Here is a 20,102-nt window from a genome sequence, read left to right on the forward strand (position 1 = left end):
AAATTTCTAAGTCTAAGAGATAATAATATGCATGAATCGTGACACAAACATGTATTAAGGAAATTATAAATAAGAGTAAATTACATAAACTTCTTAAGTTTTAATCAAAATTTCGAACGGATTCATTAATTTTTAAAATAAATATTTTATAAAAAAATCTTTTGCTAGACATGTAAATCAAACTGTTAATAAACCATTAATATTTTCATTAATTTAATGATTTGAAAATATTAGGAGAATAATTTTACCCTTTATTATATAACACTAATTAAAAAAATTCCTGAATCTAAAAGATAATAATATGCATGAATTGACACAAACATGTATTATAAGGAAATTATAAACAATGAATTAATGAGAATCCAACCTTTGGGAACAGTTTGGATTGTTGGGTAAGCCGTGTGATTGGGAACCAGCAAAGCTGCTGGCAAAATGAAAGAGAAGCTCGAGTCTCAAAAGTCGACAAATTATCGTACTTCGATGCAGGCTTTAGTCATGGCAGAGGAATACAGCAAAGTGACAATGAGCTTTGCATAGAAATGAAGAAAACTACAAAGTGTGAACTATAAGCAAGTAATCTCAACCAATTAGACAATATATATATAAATTAATTAATTATCTCTTTTTTTTATTTTTATTTCTAATTATACAAAGTATTTACTAATAAATTTATCATTGTAATTTTATAAATTTTTGTTGTTTTTAATCAATGTTCTTAAAACATTTAATTTAAAAAATACATGTTTATATATCAAAGTTAATCATGTAGTGTTAATTTAAAAATATTGATATATTATAATAAATGATGACACTATCATTAAATATTTTACTTTTTACGTTAATATCATTTGACATAAATAATGATAAGTGATATTTTGATTAACAGCAATCAGTTAACCAATAGTTAATTATAATATACTATTTGTTTCAAAATAAAATTATAAAAATTTAATTGAACATAGTAAAATAATAAATATATATTTAAATTTTTTGAATAATTTAATAATTTTTTAAAAAATTATTTTGCAAATGCACCAACTATTTCCTTTTCAAACACATTAATTTAAAAAAGTCAAACGAAAACAAACAAAATGGGATAATTTTTCGATTCCAAAAAATGGGAAAAAAATACAAACAAACAAAGAAAAGCCAAGTTTAAACAATTATTGGTAAATTAAAACTAAAATCTATAATATTGGTCTAAACAATAACCAATAATTGCAAAGGGTTCAATCAAATGGGGTCCCAATGTTGGCACTAAGGCCCATTTAGCACATAAAATTAGGGGGAAAGGTACAAGCAATGAGATTCCAATCTCGCCGGGATTAGGTGGCCTTTTTTCCAATTTTTTCTTTTCATTTTATTTCTAAAATTATTAAAACCTTTTTTTTTTTTTTGTTGTTTGGTTGTTTGACATTTTTCTCTTTGCTTTTGCCTTTATCTCAAGACAAGATTAGCGGGGGCCACGTTACCGTTATGATTAATCTCCCTCCACTTATAAATTTATTCAAATATATAAAAAACAAAAAAACCTTTGATTCGTACGGATTGCGTGAAATTAGAATTACCTATATGCCCTTGTCTAAAATATTCAATTTTGAATTATTAAAGGATAGTTTGGTACTGGTTGTAATTACCCATCTACCCTTTTTTAATGCTATCAAATTTGTAAAAGAAATTAAAGTCTTTTTGTTTCTTACTTGTTAGTCATGCAAGCATTGGAACCTATCCCCATCACGAACCCCTCCCCACTAAGAAAAAAACCCAATATTTTTTACCTTAAAATAATTAAATATTTAATTGGGACTTAGATTTTAATACAAAATATTAATCATATTGCTTTTAAAATTTTTTAAATCATCTAAGAAAATTTAAATAAATTTTTAATTTTTTATTACATTTAATTAAATTTAATATTTTTATTTTAGATTAAATAAGTTAATTTATAATTAAAAGTTGATTAATTATTATTAATCAAACCATTGCTCATCATTTTAAGCTCACATTACACTAGCGTGACATTGACATGAAAAATAAAACTATTAAATGGTTATATTATCATACCATATTACCATTTATTATGACATGTCAACATATTATATCAGTGTCATATAACATAAAGTGATAAATTATAATTTGATTAACGATTCGTTAATCAATCGTTAATTTTAAAAACCTTTTTATTCATATGCTGTTTAGATATTCTATCTAGATATTATTGAATTAGGGTAATAGCATACTCTTCTTTTTTTTGCAAAAAAAATCTATTCATACACTTAGTGAGTGCCATTGCTTTGTAAGTCAAATAGAATAATTTAATTGCTAATTCTAAAAGTTCCTAAATTAAGGATTAATAGTTGGGTTCAATTCAAACCCTAATAATTCAAGCTAATTCCCTCCATTATTCAAAGATCAAATTAACAGACTTTTGACTTTATAAACACCTAATCATGCCACCATTTGTAGTCATGCACAAAATAAATTTGAATTCAAAAACAAGCCTTTTGAGTTTTGATAATTTCAAACAAAAAAAATAAAAAAAAAGAAAAAAAAAGACCCACAGACCAAAATTTGTTTCCATATCCTTTTCAATTCCATTATCTTCACTAGTCAAAGAAAACATACCGTTCATACAAGAAACGTACCGTTTTGGGCAAATCAAAAGCAAGCATCTACCTTGATGTGTACACTAATTATTGCAAATGGACCACATGTACAGCCACAAATACTTCATGGGGCCATCAACAGTTACTAATTAATCCTCACTGTTAATTTTATCTTAATCCATGATTAAATGACTAAGTAATTGAAAATGCCTGGGAAAGTTTGGATTATACTTGGGTTTGATGTTAAATTAATTATGATTAAAAGAAAAGGGAAAGACACATACTTTTGGAGGATCTATTGAAAGTGAAGAATTAGTTAAAATTTAGATATGACTTATTAATTTTTGAGATCTACCTACCAGCCAAGGAGTATTCCAATGAATGTAGTAGGTTGTAAACAATCAAAGAAAGAAAATAAATAAATAAATAATGAATTGGATATTACAACAAAGGGGAAGAATTCCCATTAAGATTACCTGCATCTTATTAAGTACGTGACCTGTATTGTAAGTGGTAAAGTCACGATCTACTGAAATTCAGTCCTTTGTCATTTTAATTTATAAAAAAAAAATTATATACATCTTATTAAATTGTGTTAATGTTATTATTAAGGTCATATTTGCATGGTTCATTATAATTTTATGGAAATATTTTCTGTCCTTATCTTGATTTTTACAGAGGATAAAATAGAAGTTTTGTTTTGATTTTGATATATTTTATATTAAATTTTTAAAAAATACTTATAATATAAATGTTTAATAAAAAATAAAAAATTCACAAAAATAAATTTATAATATAAATGTTATTTTGTAATATATGGAAAAGAAAAGATGGACAAAGCAAAAAAGCGAAAAGAGTAATAAAAATGAAATTAAAAATATTGTTGTCTTTATATCAAATTTTTGTAATATGATTAAATTTATCTATAATTAACTAATTCATAATTTAACATTTCCAAAGAAAAAAAAATTGTAATTTAACATACCATGAACTTAAAGCTTAGCTTTAACAAATTGCTTAGTACTAACTTTGAATCATTTTCATCAAATTACTCTCTTACTTACTTATGCATTAAAAATATTTTATTACACGATAAAGATAGTTGGTTAAATTATGAACACAAATGATGACTACAATATTTTTTGAAAGCTACATATTATTATTATAATTAACAATATTTAAAAAATTAAAAGCTTTGATAATATATTAGTATAAATATTACGAATCACATGAGTAAGAAATGAAATAAATCTTAAACTTGTAAATAAAGAATAAACATGATTTTGAAGTTAAAAATGTGAATTTGTGAAAGTAGTATCAAAATTTATTTAATGTTTTATTAATGTGGGGCTTTTTATTAAAGATATTAAAATAGAAGTAAGTTCGGACAAAGATGAATCCTTTTAAATATTATTTTTAGATTGGGAACATATATCGTGACATAAATACGATTTAAATATATGTTCTTTAACACAATAAAGAAGGGCAAAAATGGAATTTAATAAAATTTTGAAACAATAAGACTTATAACGGTAATTTTATCCAAATCCCCGACCTAATCCAAAGCCTTTCAGCTTTTTCATGTCCCTAACGCCTGCATTTCGATTCCGCCAGCTCTTACTACTTTCTATTTCCCAAAAACATCCTCTTTTTTTTTTAATAATTATTTTAATCAAGTAGTCCTCCCTTATTTTATTCTTAAATAAATTAAGAGCAATTTTATTTAAACCCTCTTGATCAGATCCAAACCGTTTCTTTTTTCCATCTTTCTTTCTGTTTTTTTTTTTAGAAATTTAATTTAATTTTCTGATAAAACCCAAACCAAAACAGAAAAAACAAGAGCTAGAGGAAGAAGAAGAAGAAGACGCTCAATATTAACAGTTTTGGTTTGCTTGTTTTTGTTTGGGAAAGGTTTGTTTCTCAACAACCTTAAATCTTCACCCTCTTTTTTAATTCTTTTTTAGAATTTTTTTTTTCATTTTTCGTTTTTGAAAAAGCCGCGGCTTTTTCTTTCTTGTTCGTCTTTCTTTTTTAGCAAATGCAAGTTCTACCCGCAGTTTCGATTTCCGTTTCGTTCAACGATATCCGAAACGTTTCAATTCTCCGTTCACTAATTTTTTTCTCGCCTCAAAAATTCCGCTGCTTCGATCTTATTCTGACTTTTCTTTTTAGCGAAGTAATTAATTTGAATTTTTAGAAAGAAAAAACATTTTTTTTTGTTTTGTTTTTTTTTTTGAATTTAAACATGATGTTATCGGCGTCGCCGACGAGTTTAGCGAAGAGTTCGCTAGAAGAAATGTTAGACTCTCTCCGGCGACGGGACGAGGCCGAGAAGCCTAAAGACTTACCCCCGGCTTTACCGGCCAGGCCCACATCCAAGGCTCGACTTCCCTCGGCTCGCCGGTCGCTTCCGACGAACTTTAAAGTCGATGCCAATGGCGAAACAGGAGGGAATTGCGGTGAAAACGGTGGCGGTTTAAGTGAAGTGAGAGGAAAAGAGGAAGGCAAAAGGAAGGAGAAGGAGTTAGGAGTGAAGAGGAATAGCTTTGGGAGCAAGAAAATGAGGAAAGATGTCAATGTGGATTCCCCGTATAATATGGAGGCAGTGGAAGGGAAGAAAGGGGAGCAAAAGGAGGGGAAACGTAGGGTTTCGGATGCGAAAGTAGAGGTGAAGGAAGACGGGAAAGGGAAGGCGGAGTGGGAGGAGAATGACAATATTGAGTATTTTATTAAGAAAGTAAGTAATAAGCGGAAATTAGTTTTTGCTTGCTTTTCTTCTTTATCATATTATGTTTTCAGTGTGCTTAGGAAAAGGTTTTATAAGCTCTATATTGATATTAATGTTTAATTTTAAAACTACGTGGGAAGTAATTAATAAGCATAGGGGAAATATAGAATTTTAAGAAATGAGAAATTTGAAGATTTGATTTACTTTGATTGATTTTTTTGTTGTTAATATTTTTATCACTATTAATAATGTGTAACTGTGTTAAAAATGAAGCTTTTGTTTAGTGTGCTTACGGTTTATAACTCAGGAAGTTTGTGGTTTATCTGGATTGAGTGATGAAATTTCAATATAATTACGATTTCTCATGATGGGTAGATGTGCCTAACATACTAGGAGGTTGGTTTTAGTTTTATAGATATGAGATTAGTTTCCCAGAGATGAAATTGAAGTTCAAAGATTATGTAGAGCCTATTGTTTTACTTCACAAATAAATGGTTGACATGAACTTTCAGACTATTACTTAAGTTCTTTTGTTAAAACATGAAAAATGTGGGAGCATTGGCTTGGACATTTTTTTTATCTTTTGTGAAAATGATTATTAGTGTAGGTAAATATATTTGATTTTTTTTTTTAAAACTCTTATTTATTATCGGAGGATACGGTTTCAGAAACTTCTTGTTTGGTGCCGGCTATCCAATGGGGTGTGGGGATCAGGAACTATACAATCTACTTCAGGAGAGAAATCATTTGTCTCCCTCTACAATGGAAATGTAAGTTCATATATGTCGTGATTTCTTGAAATTGTATTATTAGTCTTGACTATTCCTTTTGGCTGGTTGGTGTATGATTTATGTTTAATCATTGTTATAGGTTGTGAAAGTCTCTACCAGTGAGCTCTTACCTGCAAACCCAGAAATTTTGGAGGGTGTGGATGATCTCATACAGCTTAGTTATTTGAATGAGCCATCAGTTGTTCACAATCTTAAGTACAGATATTCTCGTGATATGATATATGTAAGCACTAAGCAGGATATATCCCTTGCTCATGTACTTATTAATGGGGATTATCGCTACTGCACTTCATTTACACGTTTTTTATTTATGTAGAGTAAAGCAGGTCCAGTTTTGATTGCAGTCAACCCCTTCAAAGATGTAAAAATTTATGGGAAGGATTTTGTCACAGCCTATAGACAGAAAGCTACAGACAGCCCTCATGTTTTTGCTATAGCAGACACTGCTTACAACGAGATGATGAATGGTGTGAATGAAACCATTCTTTCTTTGTCTTTCTGAAGTTAGCTTAAAAAAGTGAGAATTTGCTTGCAGTATCGTAATAACTTGTTTCTAATGCTCTATTTATTGTCTGTAATTAATATTTTGCAGATGGAGTAAATCAGTCTATAATCATAAGGTTAGTTGGATATTTTAGTATTTTTAATTATATATGATATTGTAATACTTGTGTGGGTCTTCAAGCAGATTTTTTATTTTCTATGAACTGTAGAATTACAGAATCTAAATTTATCTTGCAGTGGGGAAAGTGGAGCTGGGAAAACTGAGACAGCAAAATTTGCAATGCAGTACCTAGCTGCACTTGGAGGTGGCAATGGTGGGATAGAGTGTGAAATCCTTCAGGCAAATTGTATACTTGAAGCATTTGGGAATGCAAAGACGTCTAGGAATGACAACTCTAGCCGATTTGTGAGTTCTTGTTTTTCCCCTCATTCATTTTTACTTTGTTCTCTTCTGAGGTCAGTCTATATAAATTGTATCTCATGGCTTGAAGGATCTTTACCGATATTACCTTGTAATTTTTTAATGACCAGTTTCTGGTTTGGTTTATCCTGTATTTCATATCTGGTATAGCTCAGAAAAGTATGTCTTTTTAATTGCTCTTTTATCTGAACTGGTGCAGGGGAAACTTATTGAAATTCATTTTACCACATTAGGGAAGATGTCTGGTGCCAAGATTCAAACTTGTAAGCTTGTTGAAATTGAAATAATTGCTGTTATTGCTTGATATCCTATAATAAATACTATACATTAATTCTGGTGACTGACTTGATTTTGTGCTAATGTTGATTCACCAACAATTCTGGATAGTTCTTCTGGAAAAGGTGACTTACTGGCCCAATTAAACTTCATGTTGGATTGTATATTTGTTATTATGTATAATATCTGATGTGGACATTGTTGATGTCTCGTTTGAGCAGTCAAGAGTAGTTCAGCTGGCTGCTGGTGAAAGGTCATACCATATATTTTATCAACTTTGTGCTGGTGCTCCACCAACTCTAAGAGGTACTATTTCATTTTATAGTATTTTGCAGTCCATGCACATTCAGAACGGTTTTGGAGTCTGAATAACATTGGCTGAGCCCTATATCTATATGGCACTATGCTTGCACTTGTTATTTCTTGAAGCCATGGAGTTTACTTTTAAGAAGTCATCGTATCATACCATTTAAATCTCTAGGTCGCTCAAGTTATTCTTGCCACATGGCCATTTGTTAGCTAGATTGAATCAATTAAATATTATGGCTCCTATATCTATTTTAGAAAGCCAGAATCCCTCACCATTTCTTTTTAACTAGACATAAATACATCATACTGTTCATAATTCTAGCATGCAGTTAACCTATTCGCTTGAATCTGTGAAATGTATTTCTGATCCTTGGAATTATGTCTTTGCAGAGAGACTGAATCTTAAAATGGCTAACGAGTACAACTATCTTGTCCAGAGTGACTGCTCGGTGATTGATGGTGTTGACGATGCGCAGAAATTCCAAAAGCTTTTGGTAAATCTGAAGACTAGATTTTAATATTTCCATCAATACTGCAGGCATTTCTTTTCCGTTTAATTTCTGTCTCATTGGCTTTGAAGTGTAATAGAATCCCCATATCTGCAGGAAGCCTTGGACATTGTTCAAATTTGCAAAGAAGAGCAAGAGCAAGCATTGAAAATGCTTGCTGTAGTGTTATGGCTGGGAAATATATCTTTTCAAGTAATTGACAATGAAAATCATGTGGAGGCATTGGCTAATGAAGGTACTAATATTGGTTTTAGCTTTGCCATGACACTTCTTCGGCAAGTATTTTGCTTTTGATTTTGTATCTAGGAATTTTCCTTTCTGTTTCCTTTTTCTTGGAAAAAAGAAGAAAGAAAAGAAACTAGGATTCTTTCTTTTTTGTAGCTCGTACTATTAGTGATAGTTGTTTCGAGAAGCTCCTACTTTAGAAGGACTCTTTTACTAATTTTATGCATTTGAGCTTTGAGCAACAAGATATTGTCCTGCGGATGCATTGTCTCCTTAAATTTTCTGATAACCTGTGCCGATGAACGTGGTCCAAACTTTATCAAAGTTTTATTGGCCTACTACTTTAGATGAACTTTTAAGTGACCAATTCATTTTTATAATGCTCCAAAGTATTTTGTCAATTGTTTCAGCATAGGCACTACCAAATGACTATCTGTCACTATCATCCTCTGGAGCTGAAGGATTGTTCTGAACTCATTATATATGATAAAATACGTATTTAAAAGATACATATGCTGTAAAGACTTGATCATACGGGATTTTTGTTATCACCAGTAGTTTTATGTCTGCTATATTACTTGGTTGTTGCATTCGTTTAAGTTAAATATTTAGTTAGCCTTTTGTTTTGCACTTTTGTGCATGTTTGTTAATAAGTTGTGTTTGTACTTGTTGGAGACTGAAAAAGGATTACATTGTAAGATACTTATTTATGTGATCAATTTTTATCCCTTGTTGCAGCTTTAACCACTGCTGCCAAACTGATGGGTTGTGCACCACATGAACTGATGCAAGCTTTATCTACTCACAGAATCCAAGCTGGCAAGGATAGTATAGCTAAAAAATTGACATTGCGACAGGTTTGTCTAGTATTTGATTAACAAAATTATTCTTCCTCAATACTCTCTTAAGTTGCATTCTATATTTCCTGTGATGAGACATTGACAACATGATAATGCATTCATTGACTTGTAATTTAGGCAATTGACACGAGAGATGCATTGGCAAAATTTATCTATGCAAGCTTGTTTGACTGGCTTGTGGAACAAATCAATAAGTCGCTTGAAGTGGGCAAACAGTGCACTGGCAGGTCCATAAGCATCCTTGATATTTATGGGTTTGAGTCCTTTAAGGTATGTAGGTTCTAATTAGCTCTCAGGGATTATCATTGTGAAGTTCAGGTTCTCCAACTGATAATTTTTCCTCTGCTCATTTTCAGAAGAATAGCTTTGAACAGTTTTGTATAAATTATGCAAATGAGAGGTTGCAACAACACTTCAACCGGCACCTATTTAAGCTTGAGCAGGAGGTTAGCAACTCAAATCTTTTAATTGTTATAGTGTTTGGCTTCTGTAGGAGTACTTCCACCCCCCTCCCTCTTCTCCATCACTACAACAAAAAGGGAAAAGAAAAGAAAGATAAAGAAAAAAACACAACAGAGGGCAAGGAACGTTGCTTTGCATATTTTGCATTTTTATGTGAAAGGAATCATCATAGTGACATTCTCAAACGATATTTGAATGTATTCTAGTTGTGTCATGTATCAAGCAAATGGTAAGCTTTCTGGAAATATTTGATTTTGAATTACTTAAATGCGAACTAAAGTATATATTTTTAAATCTGAAAATGAAGGAAAAGCCTTGCTCCTTCCATTGTATTTACTTTGTGTAATGCCTTCACTTATGATGGGCACACCATGTGTTTGTTTGATATGCATGTATGGAGGTTTGGATTAAATATGCACTACTTGTTGTAGGGACCAAAGACTGTAGAAAATTTTTTTTTACACTGCTTGCATTTTGTGGTTGAGAGAGAACATGCGTCTTATGTGATGCAGTTGTGAAGTTCAAAATTTAAAGTGGGAGCTTGGTGGTGCTAGTCTTGATATCTTTTGTCATGTCAACTGCTTGGAGGATGTTATTCCACATTCTGACATATTTCCATCTCATATGAGAACCAAATATAATATGTAGTTTGCCTGGTGATTGGCCCATGGGATGGGGAGGCATTCCTTATCTTATGCCCACCTGAATCCTAAAAATCTAGTCAAGCTGGATTCATGCCAAGTCTCAAGTATGATATCCAGAAGTTTTACCTTGGAAGTTGATTGATGCTTACCCTAGAAGAACACCTCTATGCCCTTAAGCTGGGAGTCTGGTACTCTGCCCTCCTTCTACTGGGCTTACGATGTAAATTACAGAGGCCAAAAGTTCAATATAATTTGGTTCTTGGCTGTTTATTCTATCACTGGATTTGGTTTCTTCCCATCTCAGCAATTCCTATTTTGGACAAATTCCTGTTATTAATTGCCTCTTCTTTTTCCTTTCAGGAGTATGAATTGGATGGGATTGATTGGACTAAAGTTGATTTTGCAGACAACCAAGAGTGCTTGGACTTATTTGAGAAGGTATTTGAAGGTTAAATAGTTTCTTTATGATCTAGGCTTGAGTTCCTTGGATTGTTTTAAGTGATTGCTGGACTCAGTTCTGTATATTATGTAGCACGTGGTTATTGCATGTGCTATGGTTTTCCTTATATTTAGAAATTGCCTTGGTCTTACTAAAGTATGTGGTCTTATGTTGTCTTAGCTTGGGTGCTAATGCTGGCTGAAGTTTTGATTTCCTTGTCATATCTGTTGCACTGCAAGCAAAATGTTCCTGGTTAATTTGTTACTGTTCTCTTTTGGTGGTGATTTTTCAGAAACTGTTAGGGCTACTTTGCTTACTGGATGAGGAATCAAATTTCCCCAATGCAACTGATTTGACCTTTGCTAATAAGTTGAAGCAGCACTTGAATGCTAATCCTTGCTTCAAAGGAGATAGAGGCAGGGCCTTCGGTGTTCGTCATTTTGCAGGAGAGGTCAGTTGTTGGTCAGCTTTTGAGGACGGTTAGAATTTTTTTTTTTAAAGATGTTCCTTTCATTCAAATTGAAAGGCAATTAATCAAGAAAGTAGGAATATCCTACATTGAAGATGCGTCCGTACATTTTTTGTGTGCTGTTATTTGTTGTTGTTTTCAAACAAAATTATTTGTGAGATATTTGAAAGTGGTCAACATATTTGCTAGATATTTGAAAGGGGCTAAGTTCAATAGCACATCAATTATAGCCATTGGTTAAATCTCTAAATAGAATTTGTTTCAGGATCTATTATATATAAATAGGTGTAAAATTTTCTTGTCCCGGTCAAACTGCAGAATGAGACTTTATAGAAATCTTGAAATGTTATTAATTACATTTTGATTTTTGCAATGGCTGAAGTTTGATTCTAAACTGCAAGCTCCTTGGTATTAAACATTGTTTCTGAGTTAGGTTGTCTGTTTACAACTTCAGCTTTTGATGCATGCATATGCATTTAATCTGATGTAGCTTTAGAACATTTTATTTGAACAAAGAAAGGGAGCTTGTATTTTTCAAAATTGATTAGCTTGACAGGGTTAGTGCATACTCACACCATAAGGTGCAGTTAAGCAAGTCCAATTTGTGAAAAAGGTTGAATATGTTAGGCAAGTTGATTCAAATAGCATTGCATACTTCTGAAAACATGATGCACAATGCATACATGAAATTATTGCTTATCTGAGTTCTGCCAGGTACTCTATGATACAAATGGCTTTTTGGAAAAGAACCGAGACCCACTGAACTCTGAGTTAGTCCAACTTCTATCATCATGTAATGGCCAATTGCCACAATCATTTGCCTCTAAAATGCTTAATCAATCTCTGAAACCAGCAACATCATTTGATGCTCCAAAGCAAAGTGTCGGTACAAAGTTCAAGGTAAATTTGATTACTTAATAATTGTGATCCAAATTTATCAGTGGTTGCAATGTAAAATAAGAATACAAAGCTTTTTGCAGTGTCCATTCTTTATTTGAGAAGCTTTATGACACTGAGTTGTTTTTGAAACTTCGGTATAAGGAAGACAAAGATTTGCCAGCCCTATGAATGAAGTTATATTGATTTAATTAGTTCTTTGGTTCTTGGATGGGTCATTGGGTAATTGATATGTACATTTGCCTTTTGATTGAAAAATACTTTATGTTCCTTTGGCAATGGGGTATCTAATACAGTACTAATATTATTGATCTTTGCTGCACACTGAGATGCGCCTATCACTAAAGCATGTTTTGTCAATGTTGTTTTTCTTCCATCCTTGTAGGGTCAACTCTTCAAACTAATGAACCAGTTGGAGAACACAACACCTCACTTTATCCGCTGCATAAAACCAAATTGCAAGAAGCTCCCTGGCTTGTATGAAGAGGATCTTGTCTTGCAGCAGCTTAGATGGTGTGGAGTTTTAGAGATTGTTAGAATCTCAAGATCTGGATACCCTACTCGTATGACACATCAGAATTTTGCAGAAAGGTAGCGGCAAAATCCTCCTCATCTTAAGGCTTGTTTAATTTTTTCTTATTCTGTCTTAACTAGTTCACCCATTAATTCTTCTCATATATTTTTAGGTATGGGTTCCTACTGTCAGAGACCAATGTATCTCAGGATCCTTTAAGTATTTCAGTTGCTGTTCTACAACAATTTAATGTCCTCCCTGAAATGTATCAAATTGGCTATACCAAACTGTATCTTCGAACTGGGCAGGTAAGTTTCTTTATTCTTTTAACGTTGTTTAACGTTTCTGTCCATTTTTATGCTGTAATTTTTCAACTTTGGTGTACTTTGAAACACTTACTGGAAATATATGACTTTATAGATAATTGCAAGAGCCAACCAACCTTAACCCTTGGTCTATGCATATCAAGAGTTTGTACTAAGACTTCATATAAGCCCACCACTCTGTGCTAGTATAACTTACTACCTTTTCCGCTGCACCTGAACTAGGAGATCTAGGAGATATAACTTTCTCTTACTTAATGGCAGGAAATCATGTTAGGCAAATTTCTTGCAAGTAGTTTGTAGAAAACACTCAGAATTTTTTCAAGTGGAGCCCAAGTAACCAGGTTGATATGTAAATGTAGATGAATCTCTGTGTTGCAAATAAAAGAGTGGACTATCTATTGGTGAAGTTCTGCTAATCAGTTCCTTCGTTTCAAAATATTTGGATTGCACCAAAAAAACATGACGGTCTCTAGTAATCTGGTGATTAGTGCAGACACCATTCACAGCAAGTTTATACTAGTTTATTCTACTTGCTTTTCCACTGAATGTTTTTTGTAGGGTCTGTACAAGTTATTAAAGCAATGTGTATCATGTTTCTGGTCTTGACTGGTTGTTGCTCCAATATTAGTAGTTGTTTTTATGCAAGTGAGTTTGAACAGGTTTAGGAAAGATTTTAGTTAGAGCAAGAGCATGGGTTGCTATATATCTCATACCATGCAAGTGAGTTTAGTTAATATGATATTGTTCCTCAAAAATGTCCTCAAGTATAGGTTCTCATTCCATTTAACATATTATAACAATTAAATATTACCAGCTCAGGGATATTGCCTCCCATGTAAATTGAGTTGTTCCAATTTCTTTTGGACTTAAATGGTATTTCATTAATTGAACTGAAACTTGATACTCAGAGTCAGACCTTAAAGTTAACATGCTGAGATTTGGAAAATGGAGTTTCATTCTGTTTATGATTATCTTTGGAATAGTTTTTCTGATGCTGTTATGTCTGACTGGTTTGCAGATTGGTGCATTGGAGAATAGGAGAAAACAAGTGTTGCAAGGAGTAATTGAGGTTCAGAAATACTTCCGGGGTCACCGGGCTCGTCGCCTTTTCCATGAGCTCAACAAAGAAGGAAAACATATACAATCATGTAATGAACTTCTTCAAGACAACACTCACTCTCAATCAAACATAATCTTGTTTTTCCACTTCTGACAGATTCTTTGCTTGTTTTATAATTTTTGTTGTCATATCTGGTCAGAAGTTCACATTGTTTCATACATTTAGGCTATCTTTCTGCAGGACATTTTAGACTTTGGTTTTTAAACATCAGTATCTCCAATGCACCTTTTCACGCTTTAATGGCTTGAAATGCAGATTTGTTTGTCTTTGTTACCATAAGTTGATTCCTTTTGTAGATCATGAGAACCTATCTTTGGCAATTTAAATTGTTGGATTACTCTTTAAGTGTTTGACGTTTCCTTAACGATGCAGTCGTCCGCAGTGAAAACATCCGAAGGAAGCATGCTGTTGAGGGAAATATGTGCTCAGCATTTGCTTCCCAAGTACTTGATGAGCAGTTGATGGCAGTCATATATTTACAATCTGGTAAAATTCTGTCTACTAGCAAAATCCGTGGGTGGCTTTCTCATTGTCTACATTTTTCTTACTTATTTTTCTCCAATGCAGTAATCCGTGGGTGGCTGGCCCGGAGACATTTCAATAACATGCATAATTTGAAACATTTAAACCGTGAAAGTGTAAAATCTAGACGAAAGATGGGTAGGAGGATTTCTGAAGCAAAGGTATTCTCTACTCTCAATATTGTAACATGCTAAGAGTGTTTTTTAAAGATATTTTCTTACCCACCATGTTTATTTTCTCGTAGATGCATGCCTTAAAGCATGCTTTACTTTCTAAGTTGTCTGTAATTGATTGAGCAACTTTGAAGGACTTAAATGGTGACCCTTTTTGGCTGACCAGGACAAACCACATGAGCAACAGATTCCAGTTCTGCCTTCTGTAATGGCAGAGCTTCAGAAAAGGGTTCTTAAGGCAGAAGCGACCTTGGGGCAAAAAGAACAGGAAAATACCACATTACGGGAGCAATTACAACAGTATGAAGCAAGGTGGTTGGAGTATGAGTCAAAAATGAAATCAATGGAGGAGATGTGGCAAAAGCAAATGGCATCACTCCAAGTGAGTTTGTGTATATATACATAAATGTTAATAACATGTTTGCATTTTGGTGACTGTCGATGACCAACACAAAAGGTCTTGACAATAGTCAAATTAATTGCAAAAATAATGCAATCCTGATGATCACAGCTAATCATATCAAACTGACTCAATGACTTTAAAGTACTGGCGGGATTGTAAATTTTATATGGAGCTGATAGTACAGGCTTTGTTCTGGATCATTGACTGCTGGCAAAGATTCCTTGTTATGATATGTCTCTGTCGTGGCTTTAATGACATGTAAAGTCCATATATATATATATATATATATTTCTGTTTTTGTCCTAGTTATATATACACTGTTGTGAGACTTGCATGCTTAATGATTTTTTTTTATGAAAATTACATGTAATAATAGCAATTATAATCACAAGAAGTAACTTTTAACATATATCCTGTTGAAGAGACCTATAAATGCATGTTTAATAATTTAATAACTTAGTTCAATTGCATTTATTGCAGTCAAGTCTTGCTGCTGCCAGAAAGAGTCTTGCTGCTGACAGTACTACTGGTCAGCTTGGAAGAGTCGATGTTGCATCACCTCGTTGTTATGATTCTGAAGATATGTCTATGGGATCTCGAACTCCTGGTGGGAACACACCTGTCTTATATTCTGGTGCAATTCCTGATTTTGTTGGTGGAAGGGAGAATGGTTCTTTGAATGCAGTGAGCAATCTGGCAAAGGAATTGGAGCAGCGGAAACAAACATTTGATGATGATGCAAAATCTTTGATTGAGGTCAGAACGGCCCACCCTGGTTCTATTACGAATCCTGATGATGAACTCCGGAGATTAAAACTCAGATTTGAGACATGGAAGAAAGATTACAAAACAAGATTAAGGGAAACCAAGGCAAGACTGCATAAACGTGGGCATCCAGAATCAGACAAAGCTCGAAGAAAATGGTGGGGGAAGTTAAGTTCAAGAGTATAGAATTGCAGTTTGAAATGATCATCAATCTCAGTTTGGTCCAAGCAATATCCAAGAGTTGTTGCCCAAATTGCCACCTGCTTCCGTTCTCAGGTACAGTTATTTTCGTTTATGGTGACAATCATAAACGTTCCGCGGACAGTGAAGGGAGACATTGTATATCTACCGATTTTTGTTACTTGGTGGGCGGAATTATCATGTGAATAGACAAATAGCAATTTCTTGAGACTGCCTTCTTCTTCGAATAGTTCGGTTTAGTTTGTGTATATTCTGTTCCCAGTGACGTAAGGTCCAAACTTTGTAGTTCCTTGAATACAGATGAAATGAGAAATGTTCATATGCCTTTTCCCTAAATTACATTGAATCTCAGTGATACAGAGGTTTCACATTGTCAAACAATAGATACATCTCCCTTCTAATCCACACAAGCAAACATAGAACAAGTTTGATCTGGGTATTATTGATTTACGATCCAGGCACAAACTTGGTAGCATAGACCCAAGCATTGTTGGCAACAGGGTTGTCAAGGTGGTCCAACAGGTTCTCCAGGGGACCTTTTCCGGTAACAATGGCTTGGACGAAGAAGCCGAACATGGAGAACATGGCTAGCCTGCCGTTCTTGATTTCTTTCACCTTAAGTTCAGCAAATGTGACAGGGTCATCAGCAAGGCCAAGAGGGTCGAAGAATCGGCCGCCAGGGTAAAGGTCATTGCCTTCTCCAACACCAGGGAGACCGTTGATGCGGAATCCTTCAACGAGACCCATGAGGACGACTTGGAAGCCGAGGACGGCGAGGATGCTTTGAGCATGAACCAGGTTGGGGTTGCCTAGGTAGTCCAAGCCACCTTCTGAGAAAATCTGAGCCCCAGCTTTGAACCATACTGGTTCCTTGAAGTTCACTCGAACCCATTTCTGAAGGACTTCTGGGGTGATGCAGCCTAGTGCTCCCAACATTGCCCATCTTCCATGAATCACCTAAACATTGTTTGATTAACAAAGAACTGTTAACAGATTATAAAACCATGGCATTGGATTTAGCTTGGAAGGAAACAAAGAGTTTCAATTGCTAATTTTGAGAGAGAGAGAGAGAGAGGGGTTACCTCAAGAGCCCTGTTCCTGGCAAAGGCCTCAGGGTCAGCTGATAAACCAGCTGTGTCCCATCCATAGTCACCAGGGAACTCTCCAGTCAAGTATGATGGAGTCTGAGCTGAAAAGGGTCCCAAGTACTTCACTCTGTCAGGTCCATACCACAGATCATTTCCCTACACAATAGACCCCAAAAGCAAAAACCAAACAAATCAAAACTCACCTCTGAAGGAAATCCTATAGAAACAAAAAAAAAAAAAGGAAAAAAACCCAAAAACTTACCATTGTGTATTTACCAGTGCCTGTAGAGACAACATCCCTGAGAGGGTTAGCATTAGAGGTTCTGTTTTGGCCAAGAAATGGGGTTGGCCTAAGGACAGTTCCAGAGCTAAGCATGGAAGCCATTGTGTCTCAGAGTCAAGAGGGGCAGTTTAATCAGTTAAAATCAGCTGGGAAATGCATGTATGGAAAGGGAAGTGAAAGCTATATATGTGGAGAACAGAAGAAAAAGAAATGGAAGAATCAAAAGATGGGTGGTTAAGACAGGAAGAGGCAAGAAATTGTGGTGGGGATTTGCAGGCTCAAAAATAAGCCAATCAAAGGGCTGCAAAGGATTTGAAGTATCTCCAACTCATATCCTTCTATCCACATTTATTATCTCAAGGGAGAGATGGTCTGGACACGTGGCTTACAAAATAAATGAGTTGCAAAAAACCATCGGTAAAATATTGGTAAAAAAATGTTTTGCTAAAATAGTGGTAAAAATATTTTTTTTAAATCAATTCAATTGCGGTGAGCGTGGATCGAACACGCGACCTTCAGATCTTCAGTCTGACGCTCTCCCAACTGAGCTATCCCCGCATGCCATGGGGAAGGTAATTTTAAAGAAAGTGCTATTCTATTTCGTTTCGGATATATTATTTATATTAAGAGTTTAAACCAATCACTGTTAATAATTAGAGTTTAAATTTTTCTATAAATATATGATTTAAATTTAAAAAGCTACTAAATCAATATTATTTTAAATTAAAATCTTTACAATGGGTATCAAAAGATTTGGACATCACATAATTTGATTAGACTTGAAAATTATTGAACCAATAACGCTCGGATTTGCGTCTGGGTCGTTGTGGTGACTATGACGTGTAGGATATGTCCTTCATGCGAAAGGAGTGACCAACAAGTGACAATAGCCGACTGCAGTCTGACATTTTTGAAACCTCGCAACGGTCGAATGATCAGACAGGGCAGCCGCGCTGTCCCATTACCAAAATAACAACATTAAAACTAAAACCTTAATTTCTCACAACAAAATCCCGACCGTTCAACCCTATCATCAACGGCCAGAACTCGAGCCTCATAAAAGCCAATTCTTCAAATTTCCATGGTACGGTGCCGGGAACGACACCGTATCTTCAACTCTCTCCGTTTCCCTTTGCTTTAACAGGGAAGAACCCAAAGAGGCAAACCCACCAAAAAGTATGGAAGATTTAGAGCCTTTAAATCACCTCTCAAAAAGCTTGTTGATTACTTGATTCCAATTCAAAAACCCTTTTTTTTTCCTATAAATAAAAAAATGGATTCTTGAGGTTAAAAGGAGATTTAAGCAGAACAGAGATAAAGAAAAAGGCAATGGCTTTCAAGAACCAAAAAGATCACTGGGCATTTCTGGTAATAAATTATTTTGATTTTATGTTTGGGTTTTCTTGGTTTTGATTATTTGATTAGTGTTTTTTTTTGGTGATTGGCAAATATTTTAATGTTTTCAATTTCTTTTCTGGGGTCTTGTTTAATTTGTATATATATATTTACATTAATTTTAATTTCTATGTTTTGTTGTTTCTTGGGTTCTTAAGTTTGTTGCGATGTTGATTTTTTTTTTTTGGGTTTTTTAGATAGTTAATGGATACCTTGATTGAAATGCTCATAAGGGTATGTTTGTTTGCTGGGAAAATGTAGGAAACGTGAAAAGAAAAAAAAGTAACTACTTCCAAAATGTCAGATTTTCATACCGCCTCAAAATTTGCAAAAAGTTGTGATTTTCGTTCATAATTTTGTTGAGATTCGAATGATGTTTGGTTTCTTGAATTGTTGTCTTGTTTTTTCTTGGTAATGAATGCTCCTTTGATTTGTTTCGGATTTTCAAGCTTATTTCTTCTTGTTCACTCACTGCAAAAAAGGGTTGCTTTTTGTTGATTGATATAAATATGTAGGAAGAAATTGAAGCACCAATGTGGGTGGATCTTACTCTAGAAGCAAATCTCAATGGTCAAGACATGTGAGTTTCTTTTCACCTTGTTATGATTCTTGTAAGTAATTTGATAAACAAGTCAGGCTTGTAACTTCTCCATTAAGAATTGAGTTATATAGTTTTTGGTACAATGCAGTGATGGTGATTGGTTCCAAACAAGTCACCTGTAAGCATCTTTTCTTTACTCGGTTACTGTTTCATTAGCTATGGAATTGTAGTTACTGACATTAGGGAGGTAATCTAACGCTAGTAGATTAACATAATGTGATTTTTCAGATTCCACCATTGTTCTTCTCACCAGTTAAAATCTGCATTTTCTCGTTCTGGTGAGGATGGGGTAAACTTAGAGTTGGACTTGGTAGGTGCATCATCACCAACACTCCCACAGTCAGTTTCAAGATCAAGAGGCAAGGACTACCGGAGCAAGAAGTGGAAAGGTGACTGTCATGATGTTTCATTAAACAATATAAAGCCGGTGAAGGTTTTAAATGGGAAGTTTTCGAGATTGGATTCAGGTTATGGTGAGGAAATAAAACCTAAACTGAGCTTTGTAAGTTTGAAAGGTGCTTCCAGTTCAAAAACAAGTTTGGTTTCTGATATAACTGAAACCAATACAAGA

The 20,102-nt window shown here is 33.9% G+C and overlaps 3 protein-coding genes and 1 non-coding gene across 5 annotated transcripts in view; 2 read left to right on the forward strand and 2 right to left on the reverse strand.

Moving 5' to 3' along the window:
* Positions 1–4,172: 4,172 nt before the first annotated feature.
* ATM2 (myosin 2) lies at positions 4,173–16,500 on the forward strand. The gene is made up of 24 exons (XM_021432999.2): positions 4,173–5,343; positions 6,003–6,104; positions 6,205–6,348; positions 6,442–6,592; positions 6,718–6,745; positions 6,867–7,035; positions 7,250–7,313; positions 7,438–7,451; positions 7,548–7,632; positions 8,026–8,129; positions 8,241–8,379; positions 9,108–9,226; positions 9,347–9,499; positions 9,586–9,675; positions 10,696–10,773; positions 11,067–11,225; positions 11,958–12,143; positions 12,526–12,731; positions 12,827–12,962; positions 13,999–14,128; positions 14,473–14,586; positions 14,668–14,783; positions 14,962–15,177; positions 15,679–16,500. Exons 1-24 carry the CDS (start codon positions 4,852–4,854, stop codon positions 16,147–16,149), a joined length of 3,666 nt encoding a protein of 1,221 aa, XP_021288674.1. The 5' UTR covers positions 4,173–4,851; the 3' UTR covers positions 16,150–16,500.
* Positions 16,460–17,751, reverse strand: LHCB3 (light-harvesting chlorophyll B-binding protein 3). Its single transcript, XM_021433000.2, has 3 exons — positions 17,515–17,751; positions 17,247–17,408; positions 16,460–17,121 (listed from the first exon to the last, which is right to left on the reverse strand). Exons 1-3 carry the CDS (start codon positions 17,635–17,637, stop codon positions 16,612–16,614), a joined length of 795 nt encoding a protein of 264 aa, XP_021288675.1. The 5' UTR covers positions 17,638–17,751; the 3' UTR covers positions 16,460–16,611.
* A 269-nt stretch (positions 17,752–18,020) lies between these two features.
* On the reverse strand, positions 18,021–18,093 carry TRNAF-GAA (transfer RNA phenylalanine (anticodon GAA)). The gene has a single exon. It is a non-coding gene; the product is annotated as a tRNA-Phe (tRNA).
* A 469-nt stretch (positions 18,094–18,562) lies between these two features.
* Positions 18,563–20,102, forward strand: part of LOC110419913 (uncharacterized) — a 3,263-nt gene continuing 1,723 nt past the window's right edge. The window contains exons 1-4 of one of the 2 annotated variants that reach the window (XM_089784006.1): positions 18,563–18,903; positions 19,446–19,510; positions 19,620–19,649; positions 19,760–20,102. The exon at positions 19,760–20,102 is cut by the window's right edge and continues 456 nt beyond it. In XM_089784006.1, coding sequence (XP_089640132.1) covers positions 18,865–18,903; positions 19,446–19,510; positions 19,620–19,649; positions 19,760–20,102 — 477 coding nt within the window. In that variant the 5' untranslated portion in view covers positions 18,563–18,864. The remainder of the gene's footprint in view (positions 18,904–19,445; positions 19,511–19,619; positions 19,650–19,759) is intronic. The other variant, XM_021433043.2, reaches the window with a different exon arrangement.

This window comes from Theobroma umbraticum, unplaced genomic scaffold (assembly GCF_002168275.2).
Source record: "Theobroma umbraticum cultivar Fairchild unplaced genomic scaffold, ASM216827v3 scaffold_67.0, whole genome shotgun sequence".
Lineage (NCBI taxonomy): Eukaryota > Viridiplantae > Streptophyta > Magnoliopsida > Malvales > Malvaceae > Theobroma > Theobroma umbraticum.

Bases quoted from the DNA above. Each gene is read 5' to 3' on its own strand.
- ATM2 (XM_021432999.2), top strand. From the start codon at position 4,852: ATGATGTTATCGGCGTCGCCGACGAGTTTAGCGAAGAGTTCGCTAGAA. The intron at 6,105-6,204 runs GTAAGTTCATAT...TCATTGTTATAG, and splicing joins TCTCCCTCTACAATGGAAAT to GTTGTGAAAGTCTCTACCAG. The intron at 14,784-14,961 runs GTATTCTCTACT...TTGGCTGACCAG, and splicing joins GGAGGATTTCTGAAGCAAAG to GACAAACCACATGAGCAACA.
- LHCB3 (XM_021433000.2), bottom strand. From the start codon at position 17,637: ATGGCTTCCATGCTTAGCTCTGGAACTGTCCTTAGGCCAACCCCATTT. The intron at 17,409-17,514 runs GTAAGTTTTTGG...TCTATTGTGTAG, and splicing joins GCACTGGTAAATACACAATG to GGAAATGATCTGTGGTATGG. The intron at 17,122-17,246 runs GTAACCCCTCTC...AACAATGTTTAG, and splicing joins CCAGGAACAGGGCTCTTGAG to GTGATTCATGGAAGATGGGC.